We start from the raw sequence: 16,692 nt of genomic DNA, 5'->3' as shown, positions 1-16,692 counted from the left end.
GGTCACCTCAATTATATAGACAGGGAAACTTAGGCACAAAATTATGCAGCTTGCCTAATACTATCAGCGAACCAATGACAAAGCAGAAGTAAAGCCCAGTGCTCTTTCCTGGTTGGGCAAAAACATGAAAGTCAACATCCACAAGGCTGCTAATTGTGCTACACATCAGTGACAGGGTGATTATCTTCAAGGACAGCTACTAGAATTACTTGGGATTGTTGGGCATGGTGGCACATACCTGTAATCTCAGCAGCTCAAGAGGCTGAGGCAGGAGGATTGCAAGTTCAAAGCAAGCCTCAGCAACTTAGCAGTCATAAGCAACTTGCAAGACCCTGTCTCAAAAAAACAAAAAGGGCTGGGAATGTGGCTTAGTGGTTAAGCACTCCTGGGTTCAATTCCTGGCACAAAAAAATTATTACTTGGGATTAAGTGGAAGTTCTTAATAGTGCCTATTAACCACAAGAGAATACATTGGAGAATAAGCTGTATTAAAACTGGTTGGAACTGGGGGGTAAGCAAAATGAAAGGTAAAGAAAGGGAATACAATGTTAGTGCAATAAAGTGTTTTGAGGGCCAGGTGAGCTACTAGATTTGTACAGGGGTTTTATGAATCACTAAATCTTAATTTGTAAGCCCCTAAACCTTCTATAGTTTGCTCTGAAGCCGGTGGTGCCAGACTTTCCTTCAAACCTTGAATGGATCTCCTTGAGTTGCTCCTAAATAATGGAACCAGAGGGGTTATTTTCAGGATCCTTTGAGGAATTTCCATAGGATCAGGAACTGGGATTATGCAACTTCAACCACATCCATTGCCATGCACTGAAAAGTCTGGACCCAGAGCACAGAAGTTCAGGCAGTTGCTTGCTTTCCCTGAAATAGTTACTTTCTGACTTGTTATCACCAGTATGTTTCTGGAAAAATGTTGGAATTCAAATGTTCCTAGAGGGTAGCTGTTAAAAGTAATTTATTCACATGTCAAGAGGTTTTTGTTTGTTTTTAATGCTTATTGATACTTCTGCATTAGAAGTAACTACAAATGTCTTATTAAAGTTTCCACTTGAAATGCACAATTTTACCTCATTTTATTATAAGGAATTGTTACAGAAAATCCAAATATCAGTATTTGAAAAATACATTCCATTACACAGACTCGAAGGGAAAAAAAAAAAAAAAAAGCCCATAAGCGCCATGGTCCTATATGATGCCATTATCCCACACTGAGCACCACCTCAAATGATGTGGAAGCCAAGGTGATCAACCCAAATGTGTACCTGCAGTTTCTGCCCAGCTACTGCCCTTGCCCTTGGTACCACAGGGTTGTCATGGAACAGCCAACTCCACACATCTGCCAAAAAGGCAAGTCATTAGGTCAAGCAGTCTCAAGACTCCTTAGTTACAGAGAACCAATGTTGTCAGTTGTAACAGGTTAATATATTATTTACGCCACACAAAAGAGAAACTGTACAGATGATGATCTTCCAAAGAAAATGTTTAAGGCATCTACAACTTTGGGGGATTTAAGTGTTTTGTTTATATCTGGTCAGACACTCAGCTCTTCACTATATCACTGCCACAGGGTGTGAGTGTGGCTTTCAGTGCCTGGGTAACCATTTTCTCTCTGCTGGCTCCTTTCTCCAGCTGGGAGGAAAAGCTCTGGTGCTTCACATGGTTATTCTGGGGCTTTTGTGAAGGAAGCGAGTGTTTCTATGATGGAAGTGTACATTTAATTGTGCATGCCACTGTCACCTGGATGTTTGCTTTGTCTCAGGTCTAAGCATTACATAATTCAGAAGTGTTCTTTTTCTCCGGATGAAGGAAACCTAGTGGAGCTCAGTGATCTTCCTGTTCTCAAGCCTTCCCTCCCCTCCATGCCTGTGGACAAGATTAACATAGGAGCAGTTTATTACAATACATGAGACGTGAATCAGGAAGAATAGAGAGACCACATGCACACTGAGCTCCACACAGGGGCCCATTCGGGTATAGGGCGAAGCTGATCAGGGTGGTCAGAAATGACTGAAGGCTCTGAGGTAGAGGACTAAAGGTCATGTGGACCCCACTCCTTGGAGAGAATGTGGCAGGTGAATTGAGCAATCTAATCCAGCCTCAACTAAATTGATAATTGGTGTTGACAGTGTACAGGCACAAAACTGCAAATGGAACACGTGTTCTAATACATCATTCAGTGAGACACCACTGGAAAGATAACTGAAACTAGAGTCCTAAGTGTAGGCACTTAAGTTTGTGGGACATTTTTGTGTTAGAGGATCACGGCAAATTAGTTTAAGCCATTCAGTTTATACATATCACATGGTTTGTACCTCTGTCTTAAGTCTGGCAACAAGCAAGAGATAGTTACAGAGCTAATTCGGCATTAACAATGTTGAATGATGCAGCAAATTATATTTCAGCAAAGTTTATTTTTCCTGCTCTATTCATTCACAATTGGCAACTTTCCAAATGAATAAAATTAAATTTTGCTACTAGTACTCAAGCTACTGATTAAAATTTAACAAGAACAGCTAGGCAGTTTTGTAGTCAAGTCTTGACAGCATGAAGAGCATAAGAGGGACACAGAATGTGTCTGGTCCTGGCCAGGGCAGTGTATGTTGGGGTCCCACAGGGCAGATACCCCTCAAGGAGCTTGCTGAGTGCAGCCCAGTGAGCAGCAAGCAGTGTGGTAGATTTAGGGAGATTTCCTAAGACTTGGGAAAGAGGCCTATTCTATCACTACATGAATGCACCAGTGCAGAACTCAAAAAATGTTCCCCCCCATCCACGGTTGGTCAGTATCATTGCTGTCCCTGGACTCTGAATAAAAGCTTGAATCAACACATTTTAAACATGATCTTAAGATTTTAAGTGCAAGTATAGGCGAGACTTTTATTGAAACTGGCATGGGAGGGCAAGGGCAGAACAATCCCTGATTGAATTCCTGTCCTTTCCTTTCCACTGTGAACATTAAAAGAACAAGTATGTATGTACCGACCACCTCAATTCATATCTAAATCATAATTATTTTGCTTTCTAAATGTCAAGCTACCTAATGAAGCCCTATGTTCTTGTGGGCCTTTTCAGGCAACAGAAAATGGAAACTGACCACATGCTTAAACATGGTCATTTACCAAAACTTGGTCAAATATTTTATAAAAATTCTGTATGAAATATATCACAGACTGGGTGAAGGGAAATTTTTCTCATTTTTTTAAACATTGTGCACAAGCTCATATTAACATAAAAAGCATATATATCTTATAAATCACAGAAATATTTTTTAAAAGTAGCACTCTGGTTTGTCAGCGCATTTTACACACATATTTAGGCAATAGAATGTTTAAATCTACAGCAACATAGAGGACATACCACTATCCAAAGGAGAAACAAACAAAACAGGGATGTTGCAAAATAATACTCAGTCCCTTTTACACATATATCCATACTTCATTAATGCAAAAAAAAAATGTAGTGGTTATTAAGTGTCTGAAAAAAATCAGTATTTTTTGAGATTGTTAATCTCTGAATATAACTATATAGCACATATTATTCATCTCAGAATTGAATATTATTAAAAAGCAGTGGTAAAAGTTTGTTTTTCAATGTGCATTTTTTAAAAACTGGCCAAACCTTCAAAAGAAAAGAAGTTTAACACCTCAGAGTCAATAGATGTACGTACTAGCAGCAACTAAGGCCCAAATGAGTTCTGGAGGCCTCAATCAGCAATCAAGTCAGAGCCTTCCAAAATGGTTTGCACACACTTGGCCAGGGCCTTCAGCTATTGGCTTTTGGGGCAGGCAAGCTACACAGAACTGGGATCAACAGCACTAACAACATAACCAGGAAAGGTTTCAGCAAGAAGCATTCACGTCAAGGAGATGGGCTCTGCCAGCCTGAGGCTGGAGAAGGCCTTAGGGCTGCAGTCTTGTTGATCCCCCCCTCTGGGAACTTGGCCTGTATGAATCTCTTGCTCTAAGAGACACTCAGCAGGAGTTTCCTCTAAGATTAGGGTGGGCTGAGGTCTAGCCACAGCTGAACATTAGAATCACTGCTGTGAGGAGAATGTGTGAGTTTATTTTTGATTATGGATTTTTAAATAGGAATCACCAATGATGCAGCTATATAAAAAGTGCAGCACAATAAAAGTGCATTTCCTCTACCACTCACTTAGTGGCAGAGTGACTAAGGACTCCACAGACAGGACGCAGCAAGACGAGAGAATGAGACAGCTGCTAGGAGGTGTCAAGCCACCACACTGTACTCCTGACACCTGGGCAGCATGAACACTAGTAAAGCTTTCAGTTGTTAAGGCCACGATTTTTCAGCTCTCATCTTTGAACCCTGTTTAGAAAGATTTCACCTTTTTAAAAGGGGCAGCTTGCTAAAAATACAGCTTAGCTTAAAAAAGAAAAAGAAAAAAAGAAAAGACTTCAGGGTAAGAGGATCCTATTAACTTTATGAAAACACTGCAGAAAAGTCCAGAGCCACTTAACCTAGAGTGAAGCCAGCTCTCATGATACAGCCAGCTTCCCACTCTGTTAGGCTCTGCCTTGTAAGCCAGCCCAGGCAGGAAGACTTAGGAATGCTCTGAGATGGACACTAAGCTACTGGAGGGAAAATGTTCTCAAAGTGTCCTTGAATGTTGCTAGCAGAATGGGGTCTAATTCCTATCATGTTTACCACTTAGGCTAAATGGCCTGGTCCAATTAGTGAGACATCTAGTGAACTCAATCACAGTCTGACATACTGACAATCATACAGAATTATTCGAAACGGGATCACGGTCCTTAATTGTTCCAGTATTGCCGCAGGAAGACGACTGCCAGCTCCTGCTCTAGGTGGGGGTCCGGTGGGGCAGGCTGGTGAGCAGAGCAGCTGCTGGGGAGGTGATGGGGATGTGGCCTGGGCGTCCTGGGAGCTAAGAGACTCCACCCAGTGTCAGTACATCAAAGCAAATGTTGCAGACTCGCACAGGCTTGTTCAGATCAAACTTTATAATAGGAATTTCCTTGGTAGAACATTTATGGCAAAGCAGACGTCCGCAATGCCGACTGTGGAAGCAAAGAAAGGAAGTATGAGAGGGATTCTCACAAAGAGACTTTGCTGGGCACAGGAGCAGACAAGGCTCTGTGGCCAATTCTGCCAATTACCAGCCAAGTTACTCCAATTCATGCATAATTTTTAGTCCATAAAAACAAAATTCTAGACAATAATTAAGCTCAAGCAATACAGAAGACTTCATTTAAAGATAATGAGCAGTTCAGCAAACAAAATGGTTCACTTTAATAGGGACAGCTCCTTAGTCCTCTCAGTACAGCAGCCAGCACTCAGGCACACTGTGAGGGCAATAACTCAGCTCTGCTACAAGCCCAGGGCAAATGACAGGCCTGACAGACTATATGAGAGCTTTGTGCTGTAGCAGCCATCAGGAAAGACACCAGTTGGACTGCTCCCTGCCTTGCCTACATCTCTGAAGGACCCTGTTTGATCCTGCCATTTCATCATTCCAGGAGAGGATAAGATCCTGAAGAGTTCATAGCTTATCATAAAAAAGGCAGGTGACAGAGGACTTACCAGTGATGCTTGCGAGTTGTGACTCCAAACTTGGCAGTGCACTCGTAGCAGTTGGAGCCATCACACCATGGAGGTTCCTTGGACAGCATGTCTGTAATACACACAAAAGACTAGTTCCTGCAAGACGGTGACTGCGCTAGGCAGGACACAGGGTGGAGGGGGCAGGGAAACAAACCAGTAAATAGCACTGCAGCATGATGGGAGAGGAGAAGGAAAGGAATGATGTATTCTAACATGGCGAGGAAAAGCTCACAGAGAAGACTGTGGATTATGAGGCCTCATCAGTCCAGGGGAGGAGGTAACACTGTTCAAGGAGGGGAAATAGCAGCACCTGGGCAGAGATACACATAAGTCAGGGCAGCTGGAGTATGAGGTACAGTAGGGAAAGCAGAGACCACACAGCTGGAGAGGTTGGGGATAGAGGGGTGATCAGGGGAACATAGCAGAGAGGACCAAGACAAAAGAAACTGAGGGGACAGAATCTGTGATTTGGGGCCTGAAAGAAGTGCAGGATATGAGGGAGGCAGGGAGGATTCCCAAGTTTGTGGATGGAGTGACTGAGTGTGGTGGGGCCACCAGCACAGAAGAGACCTAAAGAAAGAACTAGAGCAGATGAGCTCAGTTTCACATTCCAAGCTGAGAGTTAGCAGTGGAGATAACCCATTACAAGTATTTATGTACTGAGCTCTAACTGCACGCCAAGTATTGTGCTGACCACTCTGTAGAGAGAAGCTAAGCTCAGGGGAGGGAGCAGTACACGGGCCAGTCACCTTCTAACTGAGCACTTTCTAGTACAAGCACCACAATGGCCGTCTGCTCCAAGCTCTCAAAAGGCCAACATAGTGCCTGGCACCTGGAAAACTAAAGCAGACTAGGTATCACAAACACTATAATTGACACATAATAACTATACATATTTATGGATTACAATGTGATAATTCAATACATGTATACTGTGCAATAATTAAATCAGGGTAATTAGCATTTCCCTCTACTGGAACATTTATCATTTCTTTGTGTTGAGAACCTTTAAATTCCTTTCTTCTAATTCTTTATAAAATATATAACCAATGGTCATAGACTAAGCACCCCACTATGCTGTAGAACACTAGAACTTATTCCTTCTAGCTGTATTTTGGTATTCTTTATTCACCCCTCTCCCCTCAGTTCTTCAATTGCTGTTCCCTTTGTAGCATCTAGTGACCACTCTTCTTCTCTCTACTTCCATGAAATCAACTTTTTTTTTTTTTTTTTTTTTGTACTGGGGATTGAACCTAGGGGCCCTCAACCACTGAGCTACATCCCCAGCCCCCCACCTTTTTTGTACTGGGGTGAACCCAGGGGCTCTTAACCACTGAGCCAGATCTCCAGCCCATTTTTGTATTTTATTTAGAGACAGTCTCGCTGAGTTGCTTAGGGCCTCGATAAGTTGCTGAAGCAGGCTTTGAACTCATGATCCTGCTGCCTCAAGTCTCCTGAGCTGCTAGGATTACAGGTATGCGCCGCCACACCTGGTTCCAACCCTTTTCAATTTTAGTCAGGGTGTCATTAAGTAGTTCAGGGCCTCACTGAATTCCTGAGGCTGGCCTCAAACTTGCATTCCTCCTGCCTCCACCTCCCAGGTCACTGAAATTACAGGCATGTGCCTTAGCACCTAGCTTTAAATCAACTTCTTTAGCTTTCACACATGAGTGAGAACATTTGGTATCTTTCTGTGCCTGGCTTATTTCAGTTAATATAATGTCCTCAGAGTTAATCCATGTTACTACACATAACAAGATTTCATTCTTATTTATGGCTGAAGAGAATTCCACTGTATATATCCACATGTTCTTTATCCATTCATCCTGGCTACTGAAATGCCATGCTTGAATAATGATTCTGCACAACCAACTTTGTGCTGGTGCCAGTCGCCCTCATCAAGATGACATAGCTGTATTTCCGAGCATGTTTCTCTGCCTGGGGTCTCCACTGCCAATAATGACAAAACACACACTGAAAGCATTCTGATTCTTACTACCACCTCAACAAGAAGGAGTAAAAACATGCAAGTAAGAAATTAAGATGAAGCACTCCTCTCCACAAAAGGAACTGGAGAAGGAAGAGTCAGTGAGGAATGAAGCAAAGCCATTTTAAGGCTATAGAGACTGATTGAGCTAAAGGAGGACAGGTGTGTAGACAAGCAGCCAGCAGGTATGTTAGGGTGAACTGCCTAGTGCTTATGGATTTCTGGAAGGTTCAGGGAAACTTAAAACTGCAAATTACTCTGAAAAGAGACTGCTAACAATGACCTTCTCCAACATTATTCAAAGGTCCTTTACCCATTCACAGAAACACCCCTATATGGTGTATGGAAACGGTATGAACAGTTCTTATAGTAAGACGTTATGAGATTTAAGGATCACCAATACATCTAGAAAATCAACACTGAACTGTGCTTGCACTAGAAGAGCACAAAGCAGGCACTCACCTAATAGTCTAAACAGAAGTTGCTTGGTTGCAACCTGGTAATTGAAAATATTCACACCTTGGTTATTATTCACCCCAAGACGAGCCCCAGATCGGACGATGGCACGGCACAAGTTGGCATTCCCTTTCATGTATGCTAAGAGCAGCACTGAAAAATAAAACCACAGGTAAGGCTACGTCCCATCTGGCCCCAACCAGGGACTGCCAAAGGGTGCGTGGAGGATAGCTGAGGGTAGAACATTGGTTAGGAAAGTCCTCAAAGATACACAGGGATCTGAGGTGCTAATGAGACTTCCATGGGGGAATCTGTAGCCACAAGATCCTTCCAATAAAGGATCCAGCCATAAGTCAAGGAATTCAAGAATAGCTATGGTTCTGGAGTCACACACACAGAACTTTGGCTATGAGAAAATTGAGGTAAGAATCCAATACTAAAGGAAAAATATATTGTTGTCTTAGCTTCCTTCCTCTGGCATGTAGCATTGCTTTCATAAAATGTAATGAAATCTGAAGACCTATGACTTATACACATGTTGGAAAAAAAAAATCAGTGTAGGGAATATGTTCTAGAAAAACATGTTCCACTGAATGGATTATCTCCTGTAAGAAAGTATAGGCCCTGAGGGAATATGAAACTCAGATTCTGGTCTAGCCATCCTACTGGCCTTCTCTAAGAACAATCTCAGCTAACCATAGCTCACTTGGCTTAGCTTTACCAGATACTTTAGTTATATTCTTAACTCTCAAAATGATGCAGTAAGAGGAAAGTTATTGATCCCATTATCAACACAGAGAGGTTAGAAAATTTACTCAGTCAGTCATGTGAAACCTGTAAATTGGAAGCCCCTCCCTCCCTTCTGCCTGTGGACCTGCTCCTGAGCAGTGATGCTCCCTGAGCATATGCTGAGTCTAGCCTCTCACTCCATCAGCTGAATCCTCTGAAGTTCAGGCCTATCACTGGCAGCTCAAAAAACATATTCATGTATCAAGGCCAGTAAGAACTCTTTCCAAAGCTAAAAAACAGGTGATACAATATTTGATTCTCTGCTAAGGTTCAGAGTACCCAGTGGTGACTGTGTTTCTGTCAAAGGCCATGGAGGCTCTGTCTGGAGTTAAGGTGGGGGTGAATGTGAATGAATGGGAATGCAGCAATAACAAGGTGTTTAGAGAAGCACCCACTAGGGGGAAAGAGATTGCTCTTCAGCCTGTCTTTTTTGAGTCTTGTTTCCTTATCTGAAAAATGGGGACACAACTATGTGAACTGCTTAACTCATGGGTTGGTTGTTGTGAGTGTTCAATGAAACCATATGCAAAAGTACCTCATGAAAGCTAAATAAATGAACATGGTGACTACTTGGGAAAGGGCCTGGTTAACTGATAAAAAGTAGACAAGGGCAATAAAAACAGGTGGGCAGGCCTGTTTCAACATGGGTATGGCTCTAGAGCAGTAGATGCACTTCAGATGTCAGATACTCCAAATTCCACGAAAGGGATCTTTCACAATTTTGAGAGTATCTAAATGAAATGCACTGAGCTGAATGCCCTTATGAGCCTGCATTCTTGTTTATCCTGGAGGCAAGTTGCACAAATGAGACAGATCATTCACACACTTTATTACATACCTGTGTTTCCTTCTGCATCTGGTTTATCTAGAGGATACTCAGGCATGCACTCTAAGAACAGATCAAAGATGGCTGCTGCATTCTCTTTGCCATACTGTCCCAAAATATGCAGTGGTGACTGGCCTCTAATAAAACAAGTTGGGAAAAAAGTTAGATGTTATCTGCCATGGGCATCACACAACAAAAGATAAGGAATTTCCTGAGCTCTGTTATGCTAGATAAATCTAAGGGACGTTTACAGGTCAAAAGTTTTTCTAAAAGGTATTTTTTTTTTTTACAAAAACAAAAATACCATGGAACCAAAAGCTAATCAAGTGCCTCAGTGGCCAGTTCTGCAGTGTGCATCAGGGATAAGGGGTGGCACTAGTGATGGCTAGCTCTGAGAAACAGGCCAGGTGACTTGGAGCCCAGGTCTCTCAGACACACTCACCTCAGATTAAAGGCTTCAGCATCCACTGTGCACTCTGTCAGGAGAACCCGGATGTTGTTGAGTCGACCATGCATGACAGCAAGATGAAGAGCTGGGGAGTAAATGCTCTTACTGTGCAAGCCCAGAGCACATGCAGAAAAGTCTCAGTTTCTTCCCACCCTCACAAACTCCGTCTAAATGAGACTCAGCCAGAATAGTGACTGGCCCCATGTACAAAGCCTTCTTTTCCTTTCTTTTGCCACCTACAATAATGAGTCATAAATGCAAATCTTTGTTTCAGAAGTCTCAAAGGTGAGACTTCAGTTTCAGAAGTCACTTTAGGCTTCCAGGGTTACCAATCAGATTGGGAGGCTGTCCAAGCCCTCATTAGTGGCAGGATGCATGCCCTGCCCACAGCATTTCCCATCACAACTCTGTACCTATGCAAGCCAACCTCCCTGAGGGGGAGAGTAGATCCAAGGGTGCAGAGTAACTCTACTCCCAGAAAACAGGGATTGCTCCAGGCACACAGAACTGTACATAAAGTAATGACTAAGAATTACCATTATTTCCATTCTCATCCACAGCAGCAAAGTCTACTCCATTCTCTAGGAGAACGGAGCAGATGGTAGGCAGGTCCTGCTGGGCAGCAAGATGGAGGGCAGTTTGGCGATGCTTGGTTAATTCATTCACCTTGGCTCCTGCAAGAAGCTATTGAAGTTGATTACTAGAATAGCTTGTCTATCTATCACATTCAAGGTCCCATTTATGGGGTCAAGCTTGTCTCTCTTCTGATATCCACTGAGACTGATGGTCCACCCTGTTGGCAAAGCTGGGTGCACATGGGCCTCAGACATAGTCCTGGTGAGGAAACCTGGCAAAACCTGTACCCAGAGCAAATGAGCAATTAGCTACCAAAATATTCAACAGCTATTCCCTGGGACAGAGGAGTTGTAATTCTAGGATTCTGGTATATAAAAATTATACAGGGGGGCTGGGGATGTGGCTCAAGCGGTAGCGCGCTCGCCTGGCATGCGTGCGGCCCGGGTTCGATCCTCAGCACCACATACCAACAAAGATGTTGTGTCCGCCGAGAACTAAAAAATAAATATTAAAAAATTCTCTCTCTCTCTCTCCTCTCTCACTCTCTCTTTAAAAAAAAAAAAAATTATAAAGGACTGAAGTGATATTTATGCTACTATATAAAGTTGTCCACTGTTTACAATAGTAAAAGCTGACAGCAAAAAGGGACTGGTTATAAAAATTTGAATATGCAAACAATAAAGTAAGGTGGCCATTATGATGATAAATATATATAAATTAACACAGAAAGATACCAACCACAATTAAGTTAAAAATTAAAAAGGCACCTCTTTCTGCCATCTTGGAGACTGTGGAGGCCTGCTGGGAAGAGGACTCCTAAAAGCAAGTACATTTGGAAGTTGTGGTGCAAGGCTTTTTTGTTGTTGTTGTTGGCAGATGTGGAGTCTCTGGAACCAAAAGTAGCTTCCTGTTCTTCTTAAAATTAAGGTGTTTATATTTGGGATAAAACTAAATTCTACTCTCTAGTCAAGAGTCACGCTTATGTATAAAAAGTAATGAATACCATTATGTACAACTATAATGCACCAATAAAAAAATGTGGAGAAAAAACAAAAAGCAATGAAATACACAGTGACTCCTAATAGCAGACTGAATGAAACCAATGCAATCTGGGGAAAGGTAACTTGCACAGTTTGTGCCAAATCCCAAAGCAATCTTCCAGCTAAGGATACCAGGCACAGAATTTGTATTGCTGTACCCTTCAAGGATTTAAACTAATGTAAAGTAATTAAATAAAAGTGGGTTTTGTGTTTCTTTGTTTTTAAGGCAAGTTAGAAGATAGCTTGGCTTCATTTGGAGACAGATATGTATACACACATGCATGCACATGTGTACAGATAAAGACATAATTTGAACATATTCAATAGCATAGCCATGTGCTGAAATGACACTTTGTTCAACAATGGAACACATACATGAAGATGGTAAGAATCTATTGCTTAGTGACATTGCAGCCATCTTTGTGTAAGTACACTCTTTTTAAAATTTCCCTTTTTTGGTACTGGGGATTGAACCCAGGAGTGCTTAACCACTGAGCTATCTCCTCAATCCTTTTTATTTTTGAGACAGGAACTCATTAAATTGACCAGGCCAGCCTCAAACTTGTAATCCTCCTGCCACAGCTGCCAAGTCACAAGGATCAGAGGCATATGCCACCATAACCAGCTGTAAGCACACTCCATGAATCTGGTACAATGACAAAAACACATACAGACAGAAAGAATTCTCAGAACATAACGCTGTTGTTCAGCTGCAAATGACTATATAACAAAATCTGAGGAAAGCTGGGAGTGAAAGGGAGATAGGTTTCATAACATTATATTCCACAATGAACATGTACCATTTTCATACTATTTTTAAAAAGAGTACAAATTATAGGATCAAAGGCAGAAATAATATCTTGCCTGTTCATTTAGTATATGAAATTCATTTATCATCATCCACTTTATGACAAAGCTTCTAAGGCAGTTGCTATTAACAGAAAATACTCAGCAGTTTGTAGTTACAGCCCAATTTGCCTTTTCTGGGGTCTGCTACCCTTCCCCCAGGTTCCTCTATCTGTGAGTACAAGCATATGCCTCTGGGAGAATACAGACACTGATGAGCTGCTCTTGTTTTTCACCTGGACTTAAGTCCTAGCCTCCTCAGAACTCTTGGGACCCAATCAAATCCATCATACACAGGACCAATCATGAGTGGATATGGGACCCTCCAGGTAGGACATACCTAGAGGGATATCCATAGTCACTAGTGCTATGGCTAGGGATCATAGCCAATTCCAAGGCTGGTTAAGCAGAGAAAGGGATGGACACAGTGTGCTTTCAATGTGAACAGGTTCGAACATTTTGCTGCACCAATTCAGAAGAAGCACCACAGGGACACTGTTTGGAAGGTCAGCTATTACTAGGTACCTGTTTCATGTGTGAGGTCATGGTGGAGGACCTCAGTGTTTCCTAGGCTCTGAGATGTGAGACAGACTGGTGAACACAAGGCTAATTCACCACTACATCTCTTGGCTGCTATCCCTGCATGCAGTCTGTGCCTGTCACCATCAGCCCTACATCCTCCACCTCTCTAGTCTACAGCTTGCCACCACTGCCTCCCCTGGGTCTCTTCACTGGTCATCTTGCCCCACACCTGTACACTGTATCCACTTGGCACCTTCTCTAAAAGCTCTCTCAACTCAAACACAAATCAAGTTATAAAGCTTTTCTAAAAAGTGCTTTTCAAAACAAAACACCATAGCACCAAAGGCTGGCCAAGTGTTCTTGTGGCCAATTCTGCAGTGTGCACCTGGGGCTGATGGGAGGCACCAGGGACAACTACCTCTTGAAGACCAGGCCAAGTGACATGAAGCTCTATCTCGGCTTGGGACCATTCTTTCAGCTCCAACACTTAGTGTGGTTTCTTCATTGCTTGCAAATAAAGGTCTTGATTTGTAATTGATGCTCCACAATCTGGGCTCTTCTTGCCACTTCAAATTTCTTTCAACTCTCTACTCAAATTTCAACCCAGCTTTCCTATATAAAATGTAACTGGGCACTGTGGCACATGTCTGTAATCCCAGCAGCTCAGGAGGCTGAGGCAGGAGGATCACAAGTTCAAAGCCAGTCTCAGCAACTTGGTAAGGCCCTAAGCAACTGCATTAGGCCCTTTTTATTTTTTTATTTTGAATAAAATTTCAAATTTTTATTTCAAAATAAAAAACAAAAAGGGCTAGGAATATAGCTCTGTGTTTAAATAATCCTGGGTCTAATCCTCAGTACCAAACAAACAAAACCAAAAAAAAAAAAAAAAAAAAAAAGCACCACATGTATTTCCACATCTTTGCTCAGACTGTTCCCATGCCAGGCATCATGTTACAGGCTTTTAGGTCAAACAGGAATTTCTAAATTCCCAGCTACACAATTAGCTGATGGCCTTGGAGGGGTTTTCTGAATCTAAATTTTCTCCTTCATAAAACATAAAATAATTTCCTATACCCCTCTGCAGTTTTGAAAATTAAAAGAGATGGCTCTTAAATGACCTCCACTCCCTTTCTTCTCCCACCCTGCCTCAACTATCCAAATCCTACTGATCCTCAAGGCCTCACTCCAGCATGTTCCATCTGGGGTGTTTTTGTTTTTGAAAAACACTTTTTAGAAATCTTTACAACTTGAAATGTGTTTGAGTTAATAGAGCTTTTAAAGAAGGTGCCTAGAGGATGGGGTGTAGGGGTGTGAGGTCAGGATGACAAGTGAAGAAACCCAGGGGAGTGGAAACATGCAACAATATTTCTGTGTCACTTACCAAATTGCGGACAATAATCTCTGAGCCTGCTTGGACAGCGAGATGCAAAGGAGTCAACTTGGAAGCATCCTGGACTCTGGAATTCACATTAGCCTGGACACTGATCAAGAACAGGACACTTTCAATATCAGAGTTCTGAACTGCCACGTGAAGAAAATTCCGGCCCTTGTTATCCACCTAAGGCAATAAGTAGGAACCAAAATATTAGTAGACTCCCTTTTAAGAGTGCCTCCTGAGCTTCTGCAAGCTGTGCTAATAACTGGAGCGTCATGATGTAGTCCTTCAGAACTTCCCTCCCAAAAAACCAATACTAAATGCCACCTCCAGCCCTACACCCCACAACAGACCCACTTTATGCATCTGTGCACATAACCATATGTGCATGGTCACATTCAAGTGGTCAGGGGAAGGAAGCCACTGCATTGATCCAAGCTGTTTCAGCATCCTCCTGCAGCAGGAACTAGGCATTGGAAGCTAAGAAAGAGACAAACTGAAGGAAAGAGAAAGGAAATTACCAAAATATTGGGGTGCTCAGATTGAGACAAAGGTGAAGACCAATTCTGGGAATCTATTCGCTTTGGCTAAATCAAGCACCCAGTGTCCTAACACCACAACTAAATGCCAGCTTGACCCTTGATTTTGTGTATGTGTGAGTGTGTGTGTGGTGCTACAGATTGAACCCAGGGCCTCATGCATGCCACTACTGAGCCACATCCCCAGGCCCAGCTTGACCCCTACAGAGTCAAACAGAGGGTTTGGAAATTTGGAGCAAGTTTCTATAGGTGAAACACAATGACAGAGGAAGCCAATATAATGTCATGGACTTTGACCCACTAATGTAAAGCAGACACCTCACTCAAATCAAACCATACCATACACTGCAGTTACATGAACTGTCATTAGTATGAGTGCTCAGGCGGAAGTGAGACACCACATGCTCCACACATAATTACCTCACACACAAATGTCCACAGCACGTGCTGATGTAACAAGCAACATATCTGCAAAGGACTTGAACAAACAGTACTAGTTCCATAGTAGATGGAAAGGAAATGTGAGACAACTTTCTCCACTCATGAACATTTTACACTATCTGAGTGACTGTGAGGTTAACACCTAGCAATGCAGTCTCACTTACGAAAATGCTGAAGAAAGGTGATGTACAGAAGCCTGAAATACCAAGCAATAATCTTCACCACACTAGGACTGAATTTCATTCAGGTTCCACATCTCCATCTCACCTTCATAAATGGCTATTTGTAAATCCTGGCAGTATTCTCCAAGCTGGCTGGAGATTAGGATTTCAGAGAGACTGACTGACAAACCCATTCAAGCTCCCGGCTCAGATCCATGTTTACTGTCATTTCCCACCCACTCTTTGTAGGTCAACAAGTCACCATCCAGATTTAGCAGCTGATGAAGAGCCACAAAGACAAGGACAACTGGGCCAGCTATGCTGAGTAACAATTTAACTCTTCTAAAACACTTAGAAATTTGTTCAACATCAAAATACAAGCTCCTCAAATTCAATTTAAATCATTTTTTTAGTGCTCGCTTCAGCAGCATATATACTAAAATTGGAGCAATACAGAGATTAGCACGGATCCTGTGCAAGGAATACAAAAAGTCCTTCTAAAACATTCATCACTAAGGCAGTTAACACACCAGCAAAAGCAGAGAATGAAATCGATTGTACACGCCACAGAATTCCTATCACTAGACCCAGCAAGCTCCCACTTCCACCTAAGAGTACATCATCATGTAGCTAACATACAGAGCAGAATGGTCATATCACTTTTCAGCTGGCACTCACAGGACATCTGAATGGTCAAGTTTTCAGAAAGTGGAGGATAATTCCAAAACAAATGACTTTATATAGAAGAGCTCTGTTTAGTAGGTGACATTTGTTTTGTCTTCATGTAAGAGGTTCTGCTGGTAAAAATGGGAGTGTCAGTCACTCACCTGTTCAGCTGCTCCAGACTCTCGTTTTAGAATGGCCTCAGCTGCCTTGTTGTTCTTGTAAGTCATGGCACAGGCAAATGGGGTCAACCCTTGCCTGTCTCGTACATTCAAGTGGATATCAGGGTGAGAAATCAACAACTGAATGATGACACTGTGTTGGTTGCTGATGGCCACATGGACAGGTGTTCTGCCTTCTGCATCCTATGAGAACAAAGCACAGATTGCAATGTCCAGTTGAAAGATAAAAAGAAAACTATGAAGGGAGATAAC

At 42.3% G+C, this 16,692-nt stretch overlaps 1 protein-coding gene across 5 annotated transcripts in view; it reads right to left on the bottom strand.

Moving 5' to 3' along the window:
* Window positions 1-1,065: 1,065 nt before the first annotated feature.
* The window catches only part of ANKFY1 (ankyrin repeat and FYVE domain containing 1), an 84,885-nt gene continuing 69,258 nt past the window's right edge, over window positions 1,066-16,692 (bottom strand). For 4 of the 5 annotated variants that reach the window (XM_081272887.1, XM_081272884.1, XM_081272885.1 and 1 more), the window contains 8 exons: window positions 16,423-16,623; window positions 14,461-14,637; window positions 10,632-10,779; window positions 10,090-10,180; window positions 9,660-9,784; window positions 8,039-8,185; window positions 5,569-5,659; window positions 1,066-5,045 (listed from right to left, as the gene is read on the bottom strand). In XM_081272887.1, coding sequence (XP_081129013.1) covers window positions 4,913-5,045; window positions 5,569-5,659; window positions 8,039-8,185; window positions 9,660-9,784; window positions 10,090-10,180; window positions 10,632-10,779; window positions 14,461-14,637; window positions 16,423-16,623 — 1,113 coding nt within the window. In that variant the 3' untranslated portion in view covers window positions 1,066-4,912. The remainder of the gene's footprint in view (window positions 5,046-5,568; window positions 5,660-8,038; window positions 8,186-9,659; window positions 9,785-10,089; window positions 10,181-10,631; window positions 10,780-14,460; window positions 14,638-16,422; window positions 16,624-16,692) is intronic. The other variant, XM_081272886.1, reaches the window with a different exon arrangement.

Source organism: Spermophilus citellus, assembly GCF_964194105.1.
Source record: "Spermophilus citellus genome assembly, chromosome: 17".
Taxonomy (NCBI): domain Eukaryota; kingdom Metazoa; phylum Chordata; class Mammalia; order Rodentia; family Sciuridae; genus Spermophilus; species Spermophilus citellus.
This window is presented reverse-complemented; position numbering and strand designations above follow the sequence as displayed.